At 44.7% G+C, this 22,866-nt stretch overlaps 1 protein-coding gene and 1 long non-coding RNA gene across 3 annotated transcripts in view; one reads left to right on the forward strand and one right to left on the reverse strand.

Moving 5' to 3' along the window:
* The window catches only part of grik3 (glutamate ionotropic receptor kainate type subunit 3), a 45,924-nt gene that overhangs the window by 18,685 nt on the left and 4,373 nt on the right, over positions 1-22,866 (forward strand). The window contains exons 2-14 of one of the 2 annotated variants that reach the window (XM_085917605.1): positions 1,023-1,196; positions 1,456-1,713; positions 1,821-2,002; positions 4,038-4,091; positions 5,970-6,140; positions 6,660-6,803; positions 10,254-10,361; positions 11,571-11,684; positions 13,265-13,468; positions 16,265-16,488; positions 18,730-18,848; positions 21,432-21,649; positions 22,548-22,773. In XM_085917605.1, the coding sequence (XP_085773731.1) occupies positions 1,023-1,196; positions 1,456-1,713; positions 1,821-2,002; positions 4,038-4,091; positions 5,970-6,140; positions 6,660-6,803; positions 10,254-10,361; positions 11,571-11,684; positions 13,265-13,468; positions 16,265-16,488; positions 18,730-18,848; positions 21,432-21,649; positions 22,548-22,773 (2,196 nt within the window). The remainder of the gene's footprint in view (positions 1-1,022; positions 1,197-1,455; positions 1,714-1,820; positions 2,003-4,037; positions 4,092-5,969; positions 6,141-6,659; positions 6,804-10,253; positions 10,362-11,570; positions 11,685-13,264; positions 13,469-16,264; positions 16,489-18,729; positions 18,849-21,431; positions 21,650-22,547; positions 22,774-22,866) is intronic. The other variant, XM_085917607.1, reaches the window with a different exon arrangement.
* LOC147051540 (uncharacterized) overlaps positions 7,892-22,866 on the reverse strand; it is a 47,926-nt gene continuing 32,951 nt past the window's right edge. The window contains exon 3 of the long non-coding RNA XR_015066850.1: positions 7,892-8,304. This is a non-coding gene — a long non-coding RNA (uncharacterized LOC147051540). The remainder of the gene's footprint in view (positions 8,305-22,866) is intronic.

Consider the following 22,866-nt stretch of genomic DNA (forward strand, 5'->3'; position numbering starts at 1 on the left):
CAACAATCTACTTTTTCAGTCTTCCTCCAAAACAAAATGGTGGACATGATGTCACTGACAACAAGGGTTCCTTAAAGGGGCAGTTAGCACGCAACGACAGCAGGAAAACATTCGTAATTGCCCAACTAAACTCCTGTCAAACAAGAATCTTAGTCCTTCTATTGGTTTGAAATGTCGACTTGACAAAAGTGCCGTTTGACCGCAGTGAGTCCCTGGCACAACGCTACTCGCGCACTGATCAAAAAGCAGCTCACTAAAAGCGAATTACCCAAAGCGTTTGCCTTTTGCGAGGAGCTGATCAAATTTGTTAAAGTGCTTCTGAGAAATGTGCATTCTGCCCTCTTTAACAGTCAAATGAGTGTATACTCCAGCAATTACTTAATGTGCGCTAATGAGATTTAGCCCCCCTGTGCAAAATGGAAAGGATTCATGACTTTCAATGAGAGGCCTTCCAACTGGCCGTGAGCGCGTCGTGTCGCCACTAGCTTAGTTGCTGTGCTAGCATAATTGCTGAGCTAGCATAGCTGCTGTGCTAACATAACTGCTGTGCTAACATAGCCGCAGGACTGCACAATATTATGATATATCACAACATATAGTACTACCATTATTAAAGTTAAATGAATTAGAATATTAAAATAAATGTATTATCAAATGCTGGTTGCTTTTTTTTTTTTTTAAGCTACAAAAATGCGCCAGAAAATATTTCGATAAGAAACACAAAACTGTATGTCCACACTGGTTTTATTTTTTGTTTAAATTGTGAAGTGCCCGCATGAATGGGTTTTACTTTTCCTCTTTTGTGGTGAAATAAAAGGACACGTTAGCGACTAAGATATTTTGCCCTCCTGATGGAACACAACAGCGTCCTTCAACCCATTACGGCTTCACACTTCAAAGATTCCGGGTGTATTTATCTCTGAATTTCCCCTCCATTTAGTCGCACGAAGCCCAGCGTCTTTTTAGACATGATCAATGCTAATGTGTTTGTTTTCTTTTTTTCAAAATATGCTTTTATTCAGGCGGGATTTTCGAGCAAACCGACGGACCCGTGTCCCTGGTCAGCGCCGAGGAGCTGGCCTTCAAATTTGCCGTCAACAACATTAACAGGAACAGGACCTTACTGCCAAACACTACGTTGACCTACGACATCCAGAGGATCAATATCTACGACAGCTTCGAGGCATCCAGGAAAGGCGAGTCAACAAACGATATCCACATTTGTTTCCAACTTGACCAGAAATGTAAGAAAATGTGACAAAAAATAATCTGTTTGCCCAAAAAGTAAAAAAAAAAAAGACCACACACATGAACAAAATCCGACCGACCAAAAAAATCCCTAAATTTCCCGAGATTTTTTTTTTTACGTTGGCAATTGTACATTAGGCAAATTTTCCACCAAAATCAGGATTCCCCACTGGACAACAATGACAGCGCTGTGTCTCTGCCCCGCAGCCTGCGACCAGCTGTCTCTGGGCGTGGTGGCCATCTTCGGGCCGTCACACAGCTCGTCGTCAAACGCCGTGCAGTCCATCTGCAACGCGCTGGAGGTGCCGCACGTGCAAGTGCGATGGAAGCACCACCCCATGGACAACAGGGACACCTTCTACACCAACTTGTACCCGGATTACTCATCTCTGAGCTACGCCATCCTGGACCTGGTGCAGTTCCTCAAATGGAAAACAGCCACCGTGGTCTACGACGACAGTACGGGTCAGCAAACTAAAGATTGAGAGCTAACTTCATTTTTGGGAAGAAATGATACACATGTGGGGATCACATATAATCTCATGGCTTTTAAATCCAAATGTCTGTTCTAGGCCTCATAAGACTACAGGAACTGATCATGGCGCCGTCCAGGTACAACATCCGGCTGAAGATCCGGCAGCTGCCCGTGGACACGCAAGACACCAGGCCCCTCCTCAAGGAGATGAAGAGGAGCCGCGAGTTCCGCATCATCTTTGACTGCAGCCACCAAATGGCCGCGCAGATCCTCAAGCAGGTGTGTTTACGCTCGATTCTGCTTTTGCCACCCGTGCCGTTCGGTGGTAGCAGATCTTCACTTCCCTCCGTCGTGAGATCTTTAGGTGTCACTGGACATATTTCATCCCCGCCGACATGACCTCTGATCTTTTGTTGGAGCAAAAAAAGCTACGTCCGCCTCCCTGGCCCGCGGCTCTCATATCCTTCTGTGATCTTGACGGACGGCAAAAGAATTGGCGCCGCCGCAATGTTCATAAGGTGAAATGTGACCTGAGAAACGAAGCTCGACAGCATCCGTCCGTCTCTTCACGGTGCAATTTTGGCAGACAACCAGAACACTTGTACCTTCCATACCATGTCATCGTCAAGGTGTCGTACGATTACTATCCGCCATCTTGCACAACAGAACACTAGAAGTGAAAAAAATCCAACACTTCTATACCAAATCATCTTTCCCCATTGAAACCAATGGAAATGCCATTAATCTGTTCCAGCCAAAACAAAACCACCAGGGGGCAGTAACGTACAAACATACGGAGAGCTCTCACTTAAATTCTATAATAGTCCTTTTTTTGAGAGGAGTGATGCACACTCCTTGTTCCAAGCCCAAATAGAAAGTGGACGGATGGATGAATGCGAGGATATAAGCAATCATGTAGTGAGTCTGTAGATCTCCTCTTCCCCCGTCCTCCATTAAGTTTACTGTCACTTTGCGTTAACGTCTCACAAAACGCATCGTCTCCTCCCCAAGTTATTGGGATGAAAGTTGATGCCCCTTTACAAAGAAAAGAGATGCTAGAGGAGCTTTTCAAACACATTTCCCTCTTCAAGAGAAAACTTTGTGCCGCCAAAGAGTCATTTTGAAGGTTTTTTTTTTTTTAAAGATACTGAAACACAAACTTGTGGGTTTTACCAACATGATGAGCCTGGAAGGATTCATGAGATGCAAATCCTTCACGCATATTTAGTGTCTTGCCATCATCCAAAATATATTTTGCTGGGATATACCAATGAAAGCGTCAAAAGTCATCACGTCACAAAATTGCAAACACAAAACTGCTAGTTTTTTGGTTTGTTATGTTTTCCAATCGAAGGCTCACATTTGGATCCTGGCTCGATGAAAGCCAAAGTGAAACGAATTTCGTGTCGTCAGCCGCCGTACGAGCGCAGCCAAATTTAAAGGTCACCCTTTTCTAAGACGACGAGTGCAAGGCGGGACACTCGCTCCGTGTCTAACTTTGACAGATGTGACACAATGGCTCACTTTCCATTATTTTTTCAAGCGGGCTTTCAACATCACAACACTCGCTGTGTAATACATGTGGAAATACACACGCACACACATACAGCCCTTTTTTGTTTTTGGTCGTGCCACGATGCCATCAAGTTGTCTCCACGCGCTCACATCAACATGCATCTGTCAGCTCGAGTTCCGTCTGCCGCTTGGACGGGAGGAAATGGGAAAGTGTGTCCTCCCCGGTGATTTAAAAAAACAAACAAAAAAAGATGACTGCCCTTTGTTGGCAACTGCGAGCTGAGCCTCTTAAGTCAAATCAAATGATTTCTTCACAGTTCTTAGTATTTTTAAGGATTATTTCCCCAAACATGCTATTGTGATGAACATTGTCCACCTGTTTGTATTCATCTCAGGAGGCGGCCATTTTGTATTTCATTTGGCAAGTTAGCGTTGCCCGTCTGACTACGGTACGCGACTGTGATTGGGGCTCATTTTGTCCAATGTTTTTTTAATTGGACTTGATTCTGCTTGTATTACGTGTTCAGCAAATTTGTGGATATGCGTGCATTTTATTGTGTTGACTGTGAATGGAATGACTTCTACATTACAGTGAAGAAAAAATGCTGATTCACTTGTCAGAACAAGAAAATAAAATAAGATAATAATAAAATAAATCATCAAGGACTTACATTTAGTCAACCGTCGGTAAGATGGTAAGAGCAATTAGTTTGATGACGTCATTTCTGCCGAGCCATAACGACGATTTTTGTTTTTTTTACATTTACCCATTTGAATTTCCTCCGTTCTTTGTCTCCAGGCTCAGACCATGGGGATGATGACAGAGTACTACCACTACATCTTCACCACTCTGGTAATGTAACACTCATCAATGCAAATTGTTCTCATCTCATATTAGTTTTTGTGTGTGTGTGTGTGGGGGGGGGTGAATAGCGGCTAATTGCAAACGGGCTTCGGTACACGGTTTGTTACGGAGCCATTTTCTTTGACGACCTGGAAGGCATAATAGAGTGGCGTGCGTGCGTGCGTGCTCTCGCTCCCTCGCTCGCTCTCCGTGGTGGCGCACGCTCCTCTTTTATGTGCCAAGCCAACACGCCTCCTTTGAGGTGGCACCATAAAACACATCAGCGAAAATTAAATGTGGCTCCCCGAGCTGGAAAAAGACAACATTGCGCTCCTCCGTGAGCCTTTATGGAGCAAATAAGCCAGTAAATGTTTCGCGTTAAACAAATGAAGATGTTGCAATGCCAAAGAGACAATAAACAAAAACAGAACGACAGGTTTGTGTCCACAGCCGTGTCATTTCTTCGCCGTTATCCCATGCGAGTGGTGTACTCACTTTAGTATTTTTTATTTGTATTTTTTTTTTTTACTTACTATTATTTTGATTCGTATTTTTTCTCATTCATATGTACTGCCTATGGCAACAAGCTCCGCCTTCAAACAATGGACGACATCCTGAATGGATGGCATTCAGCTACCACAAGTGTCAATTTCCCATCAAACGTCACTTTCATACCCGTGGCGTGCGCCGCCACCTCTCCCGCCATTGCTGCCCCTCGCCGCCATGTTGACTGGGACTGAATAGCAGCATGTTGGAAAAGCTCTCGCCCTCTGTTCTCTTACACACACGCATTGACCGTCTCTGCGGAGCCGGCCAGTCAGCGGCGCTAATGCGTTATGACACGGATGCGCGTCATCTTTCATTGTTTTGACGTGCAGCGCCAAACAACAAGAACGTAGGTTACAATACTTTGATTGTATTCGCTTAGCTGGAGTCTCATTCCTGATGTCGCGCGTACCTGCAGAGTTCTAGGACGACATATATTTCGTCGCTGTTTAAAAGGCGCGACGGCGGCGGCGGCGGCTGCCAATGTGAACTTATAATTGGAACAAGACGCTTTTGTGACAGCTCCTGAAAAAAGGTTCTAATAGAAAGCAGGATGTCACCAGAAACGTATTGTACATCTGCCAACATTTCTGTCCCACTTAGTTTGTATTCTTAGCTTCAAAAGCTCGGAGAGCGACCCCATCCACTTTGCGGAGCATTTCGGAATGTCACGCGGAACAATAGTGATATACTTTGATCGCCGCTCATAAAAAGCCGGTGGCGCCGTACTGCGACGCCGGGAGATGGAGAGAAGCGGAGAAATAATTCAACGGCTGGTGGCATTTATTTTTTTTAGCAAGTGTCGCTCCCGCTAGCCTGGCACTAACCCCGCAGGGTGCTAATGAAATATCTATGTTGATCCTAATGTCTTTTTCCGAGCCCGGAGGCCCATTACGCCGGCGACACGTGTCGACGTGTGACTTTGCGCTTGGCCCGCAATGGCTTCTTCAGAAATTACAGCGGCTTAAATTGAATTGCGTTTGCCTGCCAAGGGAACCAGAGTAATGAATTATTAATGATACGACAAGGATCCAACATTTATTTGTTAGCCAGTTTTTAAAGCGGCAACTGGTAAAGGTTATGTTTTTCGACTTATTTGACCAAACTCTAGAGAAATCTTTTTTACAATCCATTTTATTGGTCTGGCACCACGTTGGAGTTGTTTTTCCCTCCTTTGGCTTTATTTTGATCTTAATATAGCCTCTCTCTAATCAGAAGCTCCGTCGTTTTGTTTTTCATGCCGGGAGAAAAAAAAAAGGATGCCAGATGAAAGGCAGACGGCGAGCACGGCCGGCCGGCCGGGACTCAATGTTTCTCTTTTTCCCCGTGTTTTTGAAAAAGGATCTGATGGCCATTGATTTGGAACCGTATCGCTTTTGCGGCGTCAACATGACCGGGTTCCGCATCCTCAACGTGGACAACCCCCTGGTGTCGTCCATTGTGGACAAGTGGTCCACAGAAAGGCAGATAGTGCCCAAAGCGGACTCGGGCCTTCTGGAGGGGATCATGACGGTATGTTTTAAAGCTTCTTTGCCTTTGTTCAATATTCTGACTTCAGGAGCACTTCTAAAAAATAGGATCACGCGTTCTCCTCGCTCTTGTAATTTCAAATCAAATATAAGTCTTGCGAGAATGACAGCAAAGCAAAATTGAACGCTTTGTGCAATGTAGCGCTATTTTCCATTTTATCTGTAATTAAAACACTGAATATAGCCCGACCGTATCATCGCTCACCTTCCGAGAAAGAATTACTCTTTTTTTTTTTTTTTTTTTAACCCTTCAGAAAGCAAATAAAATCAAATTTGGGGCTTTTTTTTTTTTTTTTTTTTTTTTATTAGACACACTGTTATCATCAGAGAAACACACTGCGCTCATTTGCCTTATCTAAGGTTGTATACTTTTACCATTTTAAAATTGCTGCGTCAGAGAAACTCGGCAAAGAGATGATTAATAGCAACCAAAGCGGATACTTTTCGGGCTGTATTTTTTAGTCCGGCGCCAGCTGAACCAATGTTCACCCCCTGATTCCAGACAGATGCGGCTCTGACCTACGACGCCGTCCACATCGTGTCCGTCTCCTTCCAAAACGCTCCGCAGATGACCGTCAACTCGCTGCAGTGCCACCGTCACAAGCCGTGGCGCTTCGGCGGTCGCTTTATGAGTTTCATCAAAGAGGTAAAGCGTCTCATCAGTTTGCTGTTGATATTACTGTACAGCCGAGCGGCGAGGGAGGAGCGGAGCGGAGTGGACTCGTTGCCGTGTTTACCCAGCGAATCAATCACACCCGCAAACAAAGAGCCTTGATGGACACATTAAAGCCTTGTTGTTGTCTGCTGTGTAAAATTCCCCTCAGACGTTATTTTATCTCCTGAATGTTGCAACCTTTTGAAAGGACAATTTGTGAAACTTGCCTGGAGTTTATCAAACATGAGAGCGTGTTGTTGTAGAGCAAATAAAAACCTGAAGAGGCTGGGTGGGTGCTGATGCGAATATTTCTACCTTGATATTATGAACCAGATGTCGTGCGGCAAGGAAAAGTTGAACAACTTCCATCCTTTTCTACTGCCGCACAAGGCTGAACGACTTGATTAAAATACATTTCATGTGAGCGCTACACGTTTTGGATGCTCGCTTGTGTTTGGTAGCATAGCGTTTTGCAGAGGTGGGTTCGAGTCATGTGTCTTGAATTGACTTTGATTTGTTATCCAAGAGACTTTGGAGAAGCAGTAGATTTGATGCGCCGGAGAGCCAAGTCTTTTGAAAATGTGTTTTTAAAAATGACGTGAGCACGCTAGCATCTTGACCGCTTTGACTGCTATGCAAATGTTTTCATTGATGGTCTAGCGGTTCAGAGTTGGTCACGCAAGTTCATTTCCAGCGCAACGCCAATCCGAATATGCCCTAGCAACGAGCCTGCCGCTCTCATTGCGCTTTTCGCCGCAAGTCAGCTGGCCGAGGCTTCAGTTCCAAAACAACGTCGAAGCGGATAAGTGGTGTCGAAAATAGATGGTTGGATGCTTATCAAAATTGTGTTTGTCAGACACCGAGAAAAAAGCCTGAATGGCAAAGTGCTTGAAATCAGTCTGGGTTTATCTTGTCCTTCAGGCGTGGTATTGTCAAACGTGCCTCCCGTTGCATTCCAGACGCACGATTGAGGTTTAGCTCCAGGTCACGGTACCATAGCGGCACCCGCTCCCCTGCCGGCTATGATGTAACTCTTCGAAATAAGACCCAGACTTAGCCAGAGTATAAATGTGGGCAAATGAGGAGTCAGAATCACTCAACCACTCCCTTCTTTCTCCTCTGAGGTTCTCATTAGCATATCTCAGAGAGAATCATCTTCCATTTTAGCACAAGGAATTCCCTATGCACTTTATTTGAAATCCCAATGAAGTTGGAGAATTTCCATGATTTCTGAGAAGGAATAATAAGCCTTAGTCTGGCGCTGTTTGGAACAAACATGATTGTATTTACAGTTTGTTGCACAAAGACCAGCAACCAACTGACAATTTTGCGAGGCGCAATGGAGTCTCATCATGTTTTTTTTTTCATCTTCTCTCATCTCACCTTCTGCTGAAGCGGCCTCGCTTGATCAATCTGCGGAGACAGCCTGCACATTGCGACGATCACAGTGGGCGATTCGCTTGTTGTGATTTGCTCCTCCAGATCACAGAGGCTTGGTAAACAGAGTGGGATTTGTTTTTACAGTCAAAAAGAGAGATACGTAGCGGCAATGTTGTTAATACCGAAACTGCCAGAAGAGGTTATATTGTCGTTTGTTTCCAAAAACAACGCTTTTCCATGGAGGACTGTAATACAAAACAGCTAAATAAAGGTGTCGAGTTTGGATCCAAATGAGGACGAGTCAGCCTTGATCTGCATCCTACCGAGTGACATTTTAGTTTCTCGGTAATTGAGAAGACGATGCTCATTTTTTCCTTTTTGTGTCTATGCATGTTTGACACTTTGGTAGTGAGTCATCCGGTAATGTGGGAAAAAAAAAAAAAGTGGTGTACAAGAGGAGGTGTTTTATTCTGCTTTCTACTTTATGTCATTGTGCTTTGTCCTAGAGGGATTTCCACTGCACGGTTCAAGTGATGTGATTCTGATATGGGTCAAGGCAAGCTAAAGTCAAAAAAAAAAAAAAAAAAAGCGCATTGAATTTCCCCAGAATGGAATCTGGCCTCTTTTGAAAGTGGATAAGAATCTGATACGTGTCGATGGCAGAGTGAATAATAACACAGGTGGCTCACAGTTGTCAGTCCCAGCTAGGTACTCTGCCTTCATCCCTCATTCACGTGCATGCTAAATCAAGCCATATAATCGCAATCTAAGATGTACCCCCACCACGTCCATGCAAATGACAGATTTTAACTGCAGCATCAGATGTGGATTAAAAAAAAGATGTGAATAGATTGATGCGAGCTACCCAAAGCTTAAGATGGAATTGGCTTTTGTATTTGTATTCTTAGTTTAATAACCCTGTCGAAGGACTCGGTCTTCTGTCCTCATTTGGACATTTTTGAAATCCCCTTCAGTCTGTCCTTTGAATGACACTGCCAACATTTTTTTTTTTTTTGACTGTCCTCTAATAGGAGGTTATCGCGACGGGTCTCTGGCGATCAAGACGAAAGCCAATGAAATATTATTACATTGTTGTCCTTTTGAGGACAACAGCGCCTTGGTTGGCTTGTAAAAACACTTACTCTGGTCTGATTTACGCTCACGACAAAGAGAGACAGTCAGACATGTTGTCAAGGTCGAATGGGCCCTTTGGACAGGTCACGTCCCGGGCGTTTACGTCGCAAGTGACATCTATCTTTACCATCCTGTTTTTTTTACTACGAGTACATTAAACCGTACCGGAAAACGGGTAGATAACCACTAGCTGATGAGTATTCAAATGCAGCATCTGCAGGAGTGCGGTCGCTCGCTCGGTGTAACAAACAGCGTGCGCTGAGCTCAGCTCACATCTTATCAGGGAAACGGTAACACAGGCCAGTTATGTATTTTCCCTCGTCAAGGGGAATCAAGCAAAAGACGCCGTTAATTAACTCAGCGGTCCTCTGGTGTTAGCGACTTCGGATGTGAATCGTAATTAACAAAAAGGCGGAAATGCAGACTGAACGCTTTCCGTGCTAGTGTGGCGTGGGTGACAAACAGAAACAGGCCATGTGCTAATTGCATGTTTTGTTTGTAATCACAGCTCTAAAATGGTGAATATTAGTACAAGGTTGTTAGTGTTAGCAATTCATTATGTGTAAACAATAATGTCATAAAAGCTCATGAGGTTTTGCGTATTGTATCGAGGAATACGAATCAGAAGCATATTTTCCGGGCTCTTTGGAGATATATTTGTGTGCTATGCTTCTTGCCATATACTAATAAATAGAATGTGAAAGCCTGCCCTAAGGTAATCAGCCTCATGTGAAATGTACTTATTTTAATTACTATTATTATGAATTATTGAATTTACAAGCCTCAACCTGATTTGAAAGGCCAATTTCCCATCCTCAAATTTGATCTAACTTTAACCTAGATGAGACGCTTTTGGGGATATTTACATGAAAGGAAACAAAAAATGGTGGTCAACATTGCTGAAGCGGCATCAATGTTATTTTTCAGTCCCACTGGGATGGACTGACAGGGAGACTCTCGTTCAACAAGACTACCGGATTGCGGACAGATTTTGACTTGGACATCATAAGTCTGAAGGAGGACGGACTGGAAAAGGTAAGAGCCACCACCGGTCGCTGATGTTTTTCCAACGTGGCATATGTCTATCTCTTCGCTATTTACATCACAATTCGGCCATTTTGTTCTTTGCTACTTTACACCATAGCATGCCACTAGCATTGTAGAACAAGACAAGGCTTCTGTTTTCATTTATTCACAAACTATCAACAAAAACAGCTTTCCCTCTTATTGCGCAAAAAAAAAAAAAAAAAAAAGCCAATCCGACGACGAGCGTAACTCACCTCCCTAACAAGGAAGCTAATTGGCGATGCCTAGAAATGCGAGTGGATCATAAAGCAAATTGGATCGGGGCGCACGTTAGGCTGTTAATCGCTGTTTCTCTTAATGATAATTTGAGGTGAAGCCCAAAATGCAGTTTGGTGCTAATGGGCTGTAGAAACACAAAATAAATGGAAGACGAAAATGCGTGCGGTTGTGTGTCGAAGTAAAAGGCTGCTAAATACGGTCGACGTCTTCAAAAGCACCCTCCGGACTGTAACAGCCTCTCCCGACTCGGAGGGCTTTATACATTATGAATATATCAAATAGGGATAAGTCCCATTATGACTCGCTCAAGTAGTCCCTAAAGGCTCAAGACGATATAATAGCGAAAAGCTTTTCATCTTGTAACCCTTCTGTTGGAGGACGACGAAGACACCAGGAAGAAAAAAAAAAACGATTCTTGTCTGGCGTGAGGTCATCGGAATAAAAGCACGTCCCATCGTTGCTTGATGGCGCATTGGCATCTGCGCCAGCATGTTTTCGGATTCCCCTTCCATCTTACGCATGCCGCGGAATCGGCTTTAGCCTGTTAGGGTGTGGACTTTCTCGGCTAATCCCTTGTAATTGAATATTAGCCCGAGTTTGAGCCGGCGCCGGAATTACGATCAGGTTCTTAGCCTCGTCATTTTCATTCAGGACAGGATTTGCCGGAATGGAGGCTACGAGATAAATAATGCTCAAGAATACTAGAAGTCTTGTTGCTCATCATGCTTAATTGGAATTGGGCACAATTAGAAATCATTTTCAATTCCGCTCGCTCTCTACTGGTTGGAAGAACATATTTTCACACTTGAATATAATAGGCGCCATGAAGTGATTCATTACCGTTGATTTGCACTGAGTCGGCATTTATGTACAATTTGATTTCCGTAAAATATAGTCACTCCATCTCGCTAACGTCGCCTCACGCTTTCTTTCTCACAGGTCGGCAAGTGGAGCACGTCCGGAGGTCTCAACATCACAGAAGTGCCCAAGCGAAAAGGGATGAACATCACAGATTCGCTGGCCAACCGCTCCCTCGTCATCACCACCATCCTCGTAAGTCCCGAGAGAAACCTTTCATTTCAGACTCCACCCGTGAAGTCGATACAGACCTGACACTGAACTGACTTCAAATCACTTCTCGTTTGTTTGAGACTTTGCGGGTCTCCGTGAACTCTATTTAAAAATCCATAATATGTCCTTACGGGAAAAGAACACAAAGGTCCTTCCCTCGCCTCGGCGGTCGGTGCACCTTCATTCGTTTGCGACACAAAACGATATATTCAGGCCCAAATAGAGTTGCAAACACAAGCAGATGTTGCCAGTGACCCTTTTTCAGAAGCATCTACTAATTACTCTCATCAGGCATGTCCTGAACGCTGTAATTAGAACAAGCGCCATGGAATTAGCACCTAGTAGCTGCTAACTTGTTTGTGATGAGGCTGAACTCGGTGTATCGTCAAGCTCGTGTATTGGACCCTAAAAAAAAGTGCATTTTCAATACTTCCAACAAGTCATTAGTTCAAGGTTATAAAACAATCTACTTTCAATTTAGGGAGGGCAAATCTGCGACTTTAATATCAATCTCGCCATCTTTGCATAATGACATCGCTGCAAAGCGGCGGCGCCGATGCGTGAACGAGACGTCTGACAGCTTTATAGCGATAACTTTGTCGAAGAGATTAAGCGACTTAATGCGTTTTCTCCCCTTACATTAATTGTTTGCACTCCATTGCCTGTAATGTCTCCGCACGGGCCCGCCTCCCTCCTTTCGGCCCGCCGCCGAGACGGCGTCTTTGATTGGAGTCCAAACCGTGAGGGAATAACAAGAATTGGAAGGCTCGGAAACAGATGGTAATGACTTCCCTCAACATGCAAAAACTTTTTTGATCAACTTAATTGGACAGCTTGAGCGAAGTTTATGGCCAAACGCGTTGTCACCCGTTCTTTAAATGCATGGTCATCAAGAATTCACAACTTTGTTGTTTTCCAGCGAGGCCCTAATTGCAGTGCGCAAGCTGCTGTGCGTTTTGATGGTTAACAACAAAAGGCAAAACTTTTTGAGTAAAAATAGCAATCTGTAACATTTACTAGAGTCAATCAATTTAATGCTGCAATCCAATGAAGTGTGCTGCTCCTTCTGCTTTCAACACGTCAATGGCGTTTTCCATTGATGCTAGCATGAAGCTCCTTCTCTCACTTTTATCTTTAGTTGCTGCATTTTGTTCCTAACCCAAAGTACGAGCGGCCCGGCAGGATATTACAGACGAGCAAAGACTGTCGGCTACCTGAGCATCAAAGAAATTGGCCGTATAGTTTGAGGCGTAGCGGTGTGACAAAAGCCATAAGTTGTATTCAGATAGCCCCGAATGGTGAACACCGGGCGTCTCTTTGCAATTTCAAGGACTTTCATTCACATTAGCTGTACCTTCTTTGGCTAATCCATCAGCATTAAAAAGGCCTCTACCCTTTTTCCATATTCTAATAAGCGGCTCGATTGGGCTGTCGCTACCTGTTAAACGCAACAGCGAGTCGCGCTCGGATCCTTTTGCCTCAATTAGGCCAATGCGCCCAACTGAATTGTAAGGGCGAGCTGGCCAATCTTGGCAACTTTTTTCCCCTCCTCTGATGTGCAGGAGGAGCCATACGTCATGCTTAAGAAGTCTGACAAGGCGCTGGTCGGGAACGACCGCTTCGAAGGCTACTGCGTCGACTTGCTTAAGGAGCTCGCCACCGTGCTGGGCTTCGTGTACGAGATCCGATTGGTCCCCGACGGGAAGTACGGCTCCCAGGACGACAAGGGCCAGTGGAACGGCATGATCCGGGAACTCATTGAGCATGTGAGTGGTGCATCCAGATCTCACAGAGATTTTTTTTAGCTTTACCATCTAAAGCGAGAGTGGCAATTCTTTGCTGGCATTTTTGCTCGGCAGTTCCGCCGGGTCAGCGCTGTGCTCAGCTGAAAACTTGTAATAGCTTAAATGGCATTTAGTGCGGCAGGAGTCAATGGCTGAAAGGTTTGAGGAAAGGTGGAGGAAACACTTTTTTTTACACTCCCATGTTGATAACAATAACCCTGAGGGGGGGACAAATGGATTATGAAAAGGCTGTAAATGCTGGCGAGGAATGAAGTGGTGTGACCCCCGAGATTTAACAGCACACATGCTCTTTGTTTTTGAGTGGCCTTTTTGGGGGGGGCTAAATTACTTTGAAAAATAGAAACTAAAGTCACCTGATTCTTTATTTCCTCTCAAATTGCATTGTTTGACGAATGCGATTCTTCTCATTAAAGGCACGCTACATTTTATGAGGCCGCTGGAACAGATTAGTGGCATTTCCATTCATTTCAGTGGGGACAAAAGTGTGACGACTTACAAGCACAATTGAAATCTCCTTTCTAATTTATACAAATAACTTCTGTTGAAGGAAGTTGATTGTCTCTACATTATATATAGAACTCCAGTGGAAGCTTTTATTTAATTTATCGACTTAAATTTGTATTTATTTATTTTGTATTTATTTATTTATTTATACAATTAATTCCTGTTAAGGGGAATCTATTGTCTCTTTATATTATACATATATAACTGCAGTGGAAGCTTTAATTTAATTCCTGTTAAGGGGCATCTATTGTCTCTTTATATTATACATATATAACTGCAGTGGAAGCTTGAATTGAATTTATTTTATTTAATTTTTATTTATTTTTTCTTAAAAAACATTAGATTTTTTGAAAGTTTATTTCTAAAAGTCATTTTTGTTAAAGGCAATCTATTGTATTTTTGGATTATAAATGGAACTGCAGTGGGGGCTCTTATTTACATTGCATCAAGTTCAATTTCCAGTTCTATGGTTATCTCACTTTTTGTCTTTGCCCTCAATGGAAATTTCCGGGCAAACGTCCACGCTTGACTCTCCATTAACTTGAATCCCCCTTGCTGTAATGTAAGCTTGATAAGATAGATGAATGAAAGCTTTGCAGGTGATGGCTGCCTCCACTTAAATCAAATAATCACTGGCCTACGTAGATAGAAGATACAACGGGGCAAGTTAATGCAGATAAAGTGCAACTGCTGTGCGGAGATCATTCATCCTTCCTGTCGGAATGCGCGGCCGCCGCATGCTCATAAATCACTTTCAAAATTACACGGCCTCCTTCGACTGACTGACAGCTTTTGAAGGGAGAATTTTCTTTTTTAGAATTTCATGTACTGCGAAACCTTTATTCGTAACGTGAGCTGATCGACATTTGATAAACAAAGACGCGGAGATGACAGCGGGACACGCAAGGCGCGTTTACGAGTGTCGAGGCCTTCAATTAGCAGCGCGCGGCAAATTCTTGCCCAACGGGGGGGGTCAGAGGGCGTTGTTTGGAAGATGCTAAACCATGCAGCGGGTCTGGTTAAACGTGACCCTGTCACAATCGCCGCTGACTTTAATCACAGCGCCTTGCAAACGTTAATAGCGTGCTTAGCGCGTTAGCTTGTCGCCGCCATGGTCATTAATCATAGTCCGGGAAGACACCCCGAGTGAGTGACGCTTCAGTAAGCTCTCGACTTTTTATTCGATGTAAAGGCAGCGTTTTAACGTGACATTTTAACACTCTTTACCCTAAAAGGTAATTAGGTTGACTAAATCAACGTAAAATCCTGGAAAACAAATTGCTCTACCAGATGATGTTTGACTTTGGAGGTCAAGGATTTGTTGTAGAAGCACACGTGGGTAAGCATTGCAAGACATTGTTTTGCTCACGAGGTCACGTCGTTGCCGCGAGCGAGCGTTTGGATGTGTCAGTTTGATCCTCATCGGAGGCGGCGGCGAGGCGGGCTGACCCGCAGCCGGAGGGCGGCGGGTTCAAGCGCCGTACTGGCAAACATGAGTGTCCGGCCAAGCCCGCGCCGCCCTTCAGTAAATGACTGGCGCACCTTGGCTCTGACACTCATTACACTCCGTCATTAGCCCCGTGCGGCGTCTGGCCTTGTCGTCGTGTAGAAACAAATGTCACGCGTTGCCATTCGGAGGCCTGGAAGACTGGCTCGTCACATGAATTCAATGTTAACTATACAGGCGGCGGATTAAAAATGCATGAATCGAGGGGGGAAGGTGGTTCGGGTGGAGGGGGCTCCGTGGGGACAACGCGGCTAAGATGGCCATCTGCAATCGGAGATAATGCCAAGCCATGTGGCACGCCACGGGACAGCATCAGGTTATTTGGCTCGTGCCGCGTCGGAGCGAGGACGTGCACGCCGACGTATTAGTCCGTCCCCGTCGGGACGTCTGGAATCTGCCCGGTCGTCGATCCGGTCGGGTCAAAACTGCTTTTTGGACAGATGGAGCAGGACGCCGTGTACAAATGTGAATAGTTTAAGAGAGACTGCAGAAGCGCAGCGGGAACACACTGCCACCTTTCGACCTCCTCGGATGCCACTGTGTCGCCATGGCGATGGCCACTGCTGCAAATGCCACACCCATTAAAAAAAAAAAAAAAAAGAATAGCGCAAGGTTTTTTAAGGTCAGGTATTTTCCAGCCGCAGTAAATCGAAGACTTACAAGTGATATTTTCTTCCAGGTAGTGAATACATACAAAAGATTGAAATTCCATCCAAAGAGAACCGTAACGTTGTTTTGTGTTCCAGAGGGCTGACTTGGCGGTGGCTCCCCTAACCATCACGTACATGCGAGAAAAGGTGGTGGACTTCACCAAGCCCTTCATGAGTATGGGCATCAGCATCCTGTACCGCAAGCCCAACGCCACCAACAATGGCTTCTTCTCCTTCCTCAACCCCATGACGCCCGACATTTGGATCTACATCCTGCTAGCTTATCTGGGCGTTAGCTGCGTGCTATTTGTCATAGCCAGGCAAGTGGAAAAAAAAAACCCCGTAACCTCTCTTTCCATCCTCTCAGCCCTTCAAAAGATCTCCATGAGGTCTTGGGCCAGACAAAGCCTTCCAGTCTGTTATCACCGCAGGCTGTGAAATCGAGCACGTCGACCGGCTTCGCACGCTGCGCTAGCCGCGGCGCACCGTATAGCGCCGGAGGCGGTTAGGCGAGCACCGCCCAGCGGTGGTCGGTCGGTCGGTCGGTCGGTCGGTCGAAGGAAAAAAGGCTCGGAAATGATCCTTAGAATTTGCGGGAAAAAAAAGCTTACAAAATCAAGCTGGATGATTAAAAACATCACCTGATGATGAAGTGATCTCAATGACAACTATTCGTAGCCATCGTCAGATGTTTTTTCTTGCAAATGATCAACTTGAGCCAAATATCAGAAGGAAATGTTTCCTGCTGCTTTTCATGCAAAGAGACACTCGAGGATGCTCGAGTGCAAACAGCTGCGGTCCCCAGACGCTCTTTTTGTCGGGAATCGCGGCGGGGGCCGGCACGGCGGGGCGGGGAAGGAAAAGAAATAATCTCAAATTGTGATATCAGGTGGCTGGCCCGGATAGCTAAAAGGTTGTCAACGTGCATCGTGGGAGTAAATAAGAGGTTACGAGTGCACTTTGGCGGCCAGCTTACACGACTTATTAAATCCGAGGGGGATTCAGAGGATGGAAGACAACACAAAACGGATCTTCGGCTGAGGAGAGATTAGCATCTGCATCATGGTAGGAGCAGTTATACAAAAAAGCCCACAATGCGCCAATTTCTTGTTGTTGTAACCATGACGACGAGAGCGCATTTTCAAGGATGGATGGATAGATGAGTGATAGATAGAGAGATAGATAGAGAGATAAAGATAGAGAGATAGATAAAGACAGACAGACAGACAGACAGACAGACAGACAGACAGACAGACAGACAGACAGACAGACAGACAGACAGATGGTGAACCAACCAAGTCCATTAATGAACACTACTAAATTTTGGATGAGTTCTTCTTCTTAATTTGGTGCAAAGGCCGAATGGATGCAGCAGAGACGGCATCATTGTTTTTCTCCCTCGTCTCAGATGGACGGGAAAAGTCAAATCTTTCTCTTTTGAAGTAATTCCAACGGCGGCTGCAACAACAAGGCGTAGATTTTGTTGAATCACCTCTAATTTAGCGAGCGCTAGAGATGCTATTAAAAGGAGAAAAATAACATTCTGCTGGTGCACAATATTCAAATGACTCTTTTAGAAGTGCCACAAAATTGATTTTCTTTTGTTCTCTTTGCTGCACTTTTCACCAAGCAAACTTCCAATTTCCAATACGACTAAAATGGTTGTTTGCAACCATCAGTGTTGTGCGATGAAGCCATTTGTTGACATTAGATTGACGCGAGGCCACTGGATGATGCGGATGATACACTTTTTCACTCAGCTCCAGCTCTTCAAATGAGAACTGACGTGATCGACTTGAGCTTTTCCGTGTTCGCCTTCATCCCTCCGAGCATTATGAGTTATTATTTATCCAAAGGACAAAGAGGGCATTTGCTACATTTTCAGGAGATGTCAAGCAATTCTTTATCTTTATACAAATAACTTTCAAAATGGTAAAAAAAAACGTCACATTTGGGTTATTTTATCGCAGCAGCAGCGGAGAATGAGGTGTAAACGGAGGCGCGCTGCGTGAGGCACTCTTCCTTTATGTGTCAATTTCTTCTTCAAATGTGACATTTGATGTCCTTGTCAAAAACTAGAACCAAATTTCGATTGCATTGCAGCGACAAAACGTCGAGTCTTACTTTTGAAACAATCTAATACAAGTACTATGACTTCATAATCAGAATAATATTAATGATAAATAATACAACCATATGTTGCTATTGTCAATTTTGGATTACATCAAAACAATAATCCTCGAGTCCAAATGTTTTTATCTTTGGTGATATTTGTTTAACGAGTCAAATCGCAAGTCATAAAATTAGCAACTTATCTCGACTCTAAGTCATAAATTATTCCAAAATCGGTCCTGCGCTTTCTTGAAATGATATTCAGAGAGTTTCCAAATGCAGCTGCTCCCCGACTTTGACAGAGTTCCTGTTGCAATAGATTTGCTACATGCAACATGACTGAACAGAACAGAACCGAGGAAGACGGTGTTAAAAAAAAAACTTGTGCTTTCTTTGGGACTGGGGATATTTAAAAAAAAAAAAAAAAACCTCTGCTTTTCCAACTTCAGATTCAGCCCGTACGAATGGTACGACGCCCACCCCTGCAACCCGGGATCAGACGTGGTGGAGAACAACTTCACGTTGTTGAACAGCTTCTGGTTCGGAGTGGGCTCCTTGATGCAACAAGGTACGGCGTCGCGCCCTGCGCTGTCAAAAACAATCCCATCGTCCCACCCTCAGTCTTCACTCGGCTAGCTTCCACTTTCTTGCCTCTTTAACTGACAAGCCGCTGGATTCTTTTTTTACTCCCTCGCCCCATTCTGCGATTGTTTTTCAGCGAGATGTTCAGCCGTCAGGAACAAACGGCGCGGTGCTCCGTCTTACATGACAAAGCGGGGTTCATGTCACCCACCTGCTGTTTCAAAAAACCAAAACAAAAAACAGAAGAAAGCGGGAGGCTTGTCAGGCGATGTCAGCCCAGGCTAGATCGCGTTGCGGCATTTATTTCCCCATCTCTGACCCTGAAGGAGCGTCTTCGGGGTACCTGGGCTGAGAAAAAAAGGGGCCGACGTTTGACAAATGCCGACTGTCCGCCGTGCCGGTGTAATGGATTCAGAGAGCCTTAATTGCACTTAGAGTGACCCGCTACAAAATGGCCGTATGTCTCACTCGTACTTAGATTTGACAATGTAATGGCAGTTGACGTATAGTCCGAGGCCGGTTCTCGATATGAAGAACGCAGCGTACGGTTTTGACTTTTTTTTATTTGAAAAACAAACGTACGAATTGACGTCGTTACAAAGGAAAAGTGAGCGAAATCAACATGAGCTTAGTCGATTGCTTCTGCCACCCGGAATTATCCTCACGCACGTTAAAAGGTCTACAAGATCCGGTTACAAAAGCCAGATGGAGTTTGTTGAAGTCTGATAAACAAGCTTCTTCGTCTGCCAAAGTCAGTGACAATAGCTGAAACGGAAGCCATTTCCTTGACGCGTTTAAAATGCAAATGACTGTGATTAAGTGGAAGCAGAAGTAAAAAAAAAAAAAAAAAGGAAACTAGCAGCTTGTCTGTGGGAGTGAGGTGTCAAAGACAACACAAAGAACGCAGAAGACGACTGTGCAAATGCCACAAAGCGCTCGAAATGTGGTCGGCGCTTGACAACAAACATGTGTGATCATTTCCTGCTACCTTGACTCTAAATTCCAAATTATGCTTGTATGGCTCATTAGTTAAGATAAATGGTTTGAAATGAAGGGATTACATTTCACAAAAGTAAAAGAACAGAAAAACACAACGACGGACTACGTTTCCATCGTTACACTGCAGTTAGCTACAAGATTAGCTTGCTACGCTTGCTAACGCTAACACTTGCTAACAGTTTTTCCAAAGCCACTCCACCCTAGATTCTAAATTCGACTTAACCGTTGAGATAATGTGGATATTCCAAGACAACCCCTGCGATCTAATAAACTAACCCTGGACATTTATACTAGCTAAGGATAACAAAGCGCCTCCGGTACAGTATTAGCCAAGCTTATCGTGTTTGCTTCTTTTTCTATGGACAACAGTTACGAAGTGAATCCCAGAATTTTTCCTTTGAACAAAAGCATCGGCCACGTCTCTTTCGGTATTGAAAGTTGTTTTTGAAAGCGCAACAATTTCCCTTGTAAAAACAAACACATTGACAACCCTGCCACCACATGACTTAGGGCATTTACTCCAATGCGCCTCTACTCCGACCGTATAAGTGCTGACAGCAGCTTTTTTACGGCATGGAATTTAATCCCGTCGCTTCTAGCAGTTTTCAGCACAAGTGCGCAAAAGCACGCCGCTGGCTGGCTGGCTGGCTGGCTGGGCCCTCTCCTTCCCCGCCCGCAGTCACACTCAATTAAGCGATGGCACCGTTCCTCCCTTGTTTGTAACCACATCGAGCCGCCGTCAAGCCACAAAGGACGAATGCAATCAAATTTGGTGGAAGAGGTTAAAGAGCGGGAGCACTCTGCCCATCCCCTTCATTCTCCATCTCAGCCTCCCTCCCTCCCTCGCCGCCGCTGCTGCGAGGGCTTGTTACTCTTCAGAATTGCTGTCATAAATCTTCTCAGGAAAGTAACACAGTGTACACGCACCGCAAGGGTATTTTAAAGGTTGTCAGAGATGAGATATAAAGTAACTTTAGCATCAGTCAGTGGGCCATTGGCGAAGTTGTATTGCTCTGCGGAGGAGATGCGGGGCTTTCCGCAGCATAGGAATAACTTACTATGTACAGTACTGCAGTCTTTGAATACAACTCAAGTACCTGAATAAATGTCTGGATTGGAAGGTCGTATCTAATTCCTGTTTTTACAGATCACTCTCAAAAGAAACGACACGGTATTGACTGGAGAATATGAAAGGACTTTGATACAGTCGGTTATTTTGTTTTATATTCTCGTCCTTATTAGATCTGAGATCAAAATCACTAAATAATTGCAAGCGGTTAGAGAGCCTCGAGTACGGAGTCATAGGTAGAGTAGATCGTTGATGACTTCCATTTCATTGTAAAAAAGATCCCCAGGAACTCTATAAAAGCTTTTATTTCTTGTGTAAATCTCTGGAGTCGATGCGGTTTTACAACCTTGACCCGCTAAACATTTCCCTTGCATTCATTGAACCCAGAACGCCACGCATTCATGTCTACTGGCTAATTAGCAAACACCGAGGCAACCGTCCTTGGTCAGATGAATCTTTTTCGAGATGAAAAGGCTCCAACAGCGTCTGGCTTGCGCACAGGCTCCGAGCTGATGCCCAAGGCCCTGTCGACCAGGATCATCGGCGGCATCTGGTGGTTCTTCACGCTCATCATTATTTCGTCCTACACGGCCAACCTGGCGGCGTTCCTCATCGTGGAGAGGATGGACTCTCCGGTGGAATCGGCCGACGACATCGCCAAGCAGACCAAAATCGAATACGGCGTGGTTCGCGACGGCGCCACTATGACTTTCTTCAAGGTATACTCGGGCTCCTTTCGTTTATTGTCGAGAGCTTTGCTTCGGACCTCGCTGCCGAAAATCCTGCATTCTATAAAAGCAAGGACGGAGCTGCTCTTGAAAGCTATAATCCTCGTCACCTGTCTACATGGCCAAGTCATCTCGGAGCTTTCGGGGACGAGCGAGCGAGCGAGCGAGCGAGCGCCAGCCACATTACTTGCTCGCTCAATGCCAAGTTTGTCTTTGTAACGTCGCGGAGCAACACGTCCGATTAAAAACTCATTAAACTTTGCGCCTCGGCTGCCACTTGGCATCGCTCGCCGTATCTCCAAACTGTCAGTGTTCTGTCCAAATATCAACATTGTGGTTTTAAGCAAACAAGAGGGCTCCTTAACGCCCATCTCCGGCAATTTGAAACGGCTCTCGCTCGTTAAGACGGCAATTATCCAGGATTAGACACGGCATAAATGTGACCCTGGTATAAAACGGCATGAAATACTACAGGACGGCAGCCTGGCAGGATGCGAGACTAATGGAGTGGCTGCTTATTCCTGCTCGAGTAGCACTTATGAGGAGAAACGTGCGTGCTGCTTCAGTGCAACGTCCTCTAAAATCCCATAGAATCGTGTTCATTGGTGGCTTTAAGACGCTGGTCAGATAATACTCAATACAATCGCAGGCTTTGGGCAAGGCAGGGTTGCAAACATTTCAGAAGTTTGTAAATTTAATCTACATTTTGTTTGACTTTGTTTGAGAATTGTGGGGTTCCAAATTTTGTTTCATTTTGGAGTTTTTTAATTCAGCATTGTTAGCTTGTTTTTCATGCTTTGTTTTAGTTTCAATTTATGATGAGATTAAAATTTCAAGCTAAAGTATTTCCTAGCAGTCACAAGGTTGTCGTCATTTCCTCCCCTGCCAGAAATCTAAAGTTTCCACTTTTGAGAAGATGTGGGCCTTTATGAGCAGCAAGCCGAGCACATCTCTGGTCAAGTCCGTCGAGGACGGCATCCAGCAGGTGCTCAAGTCTGATTACGCCCTTATAATGGAGTCCACCACCATCGATTACATCACCAGGCACAACTGCAACCTGACGCAGGTGGGAGGCCTTATCGACAGCAAAGGCTATGGAATCGGAACTCCACTCGGTAAGACATACCAATGGCCGTCTACATATGTGCGCTTCCTAGTTTGGAGCCTTTCTTTCAATTATACCGCAAACAAAGGCTGGAATGAAATGT

Source organism: Syngnathus leptorhynchus, chromosome 8, assembly GCF_054491065.1.
Source record: "Syngnathus leptorhynchus isolate UIUO chromosome 8, UIUO_Slep, whole genome shotgun sequence".
In the NCBI taxonomy this organism is placed as follows: Eukaryota; Metazoa; Chordata; class Actinopteri; order Syngnathiformes; family Syngnathidae; genus Syngnathus; species Syngnathus leptorhynchus.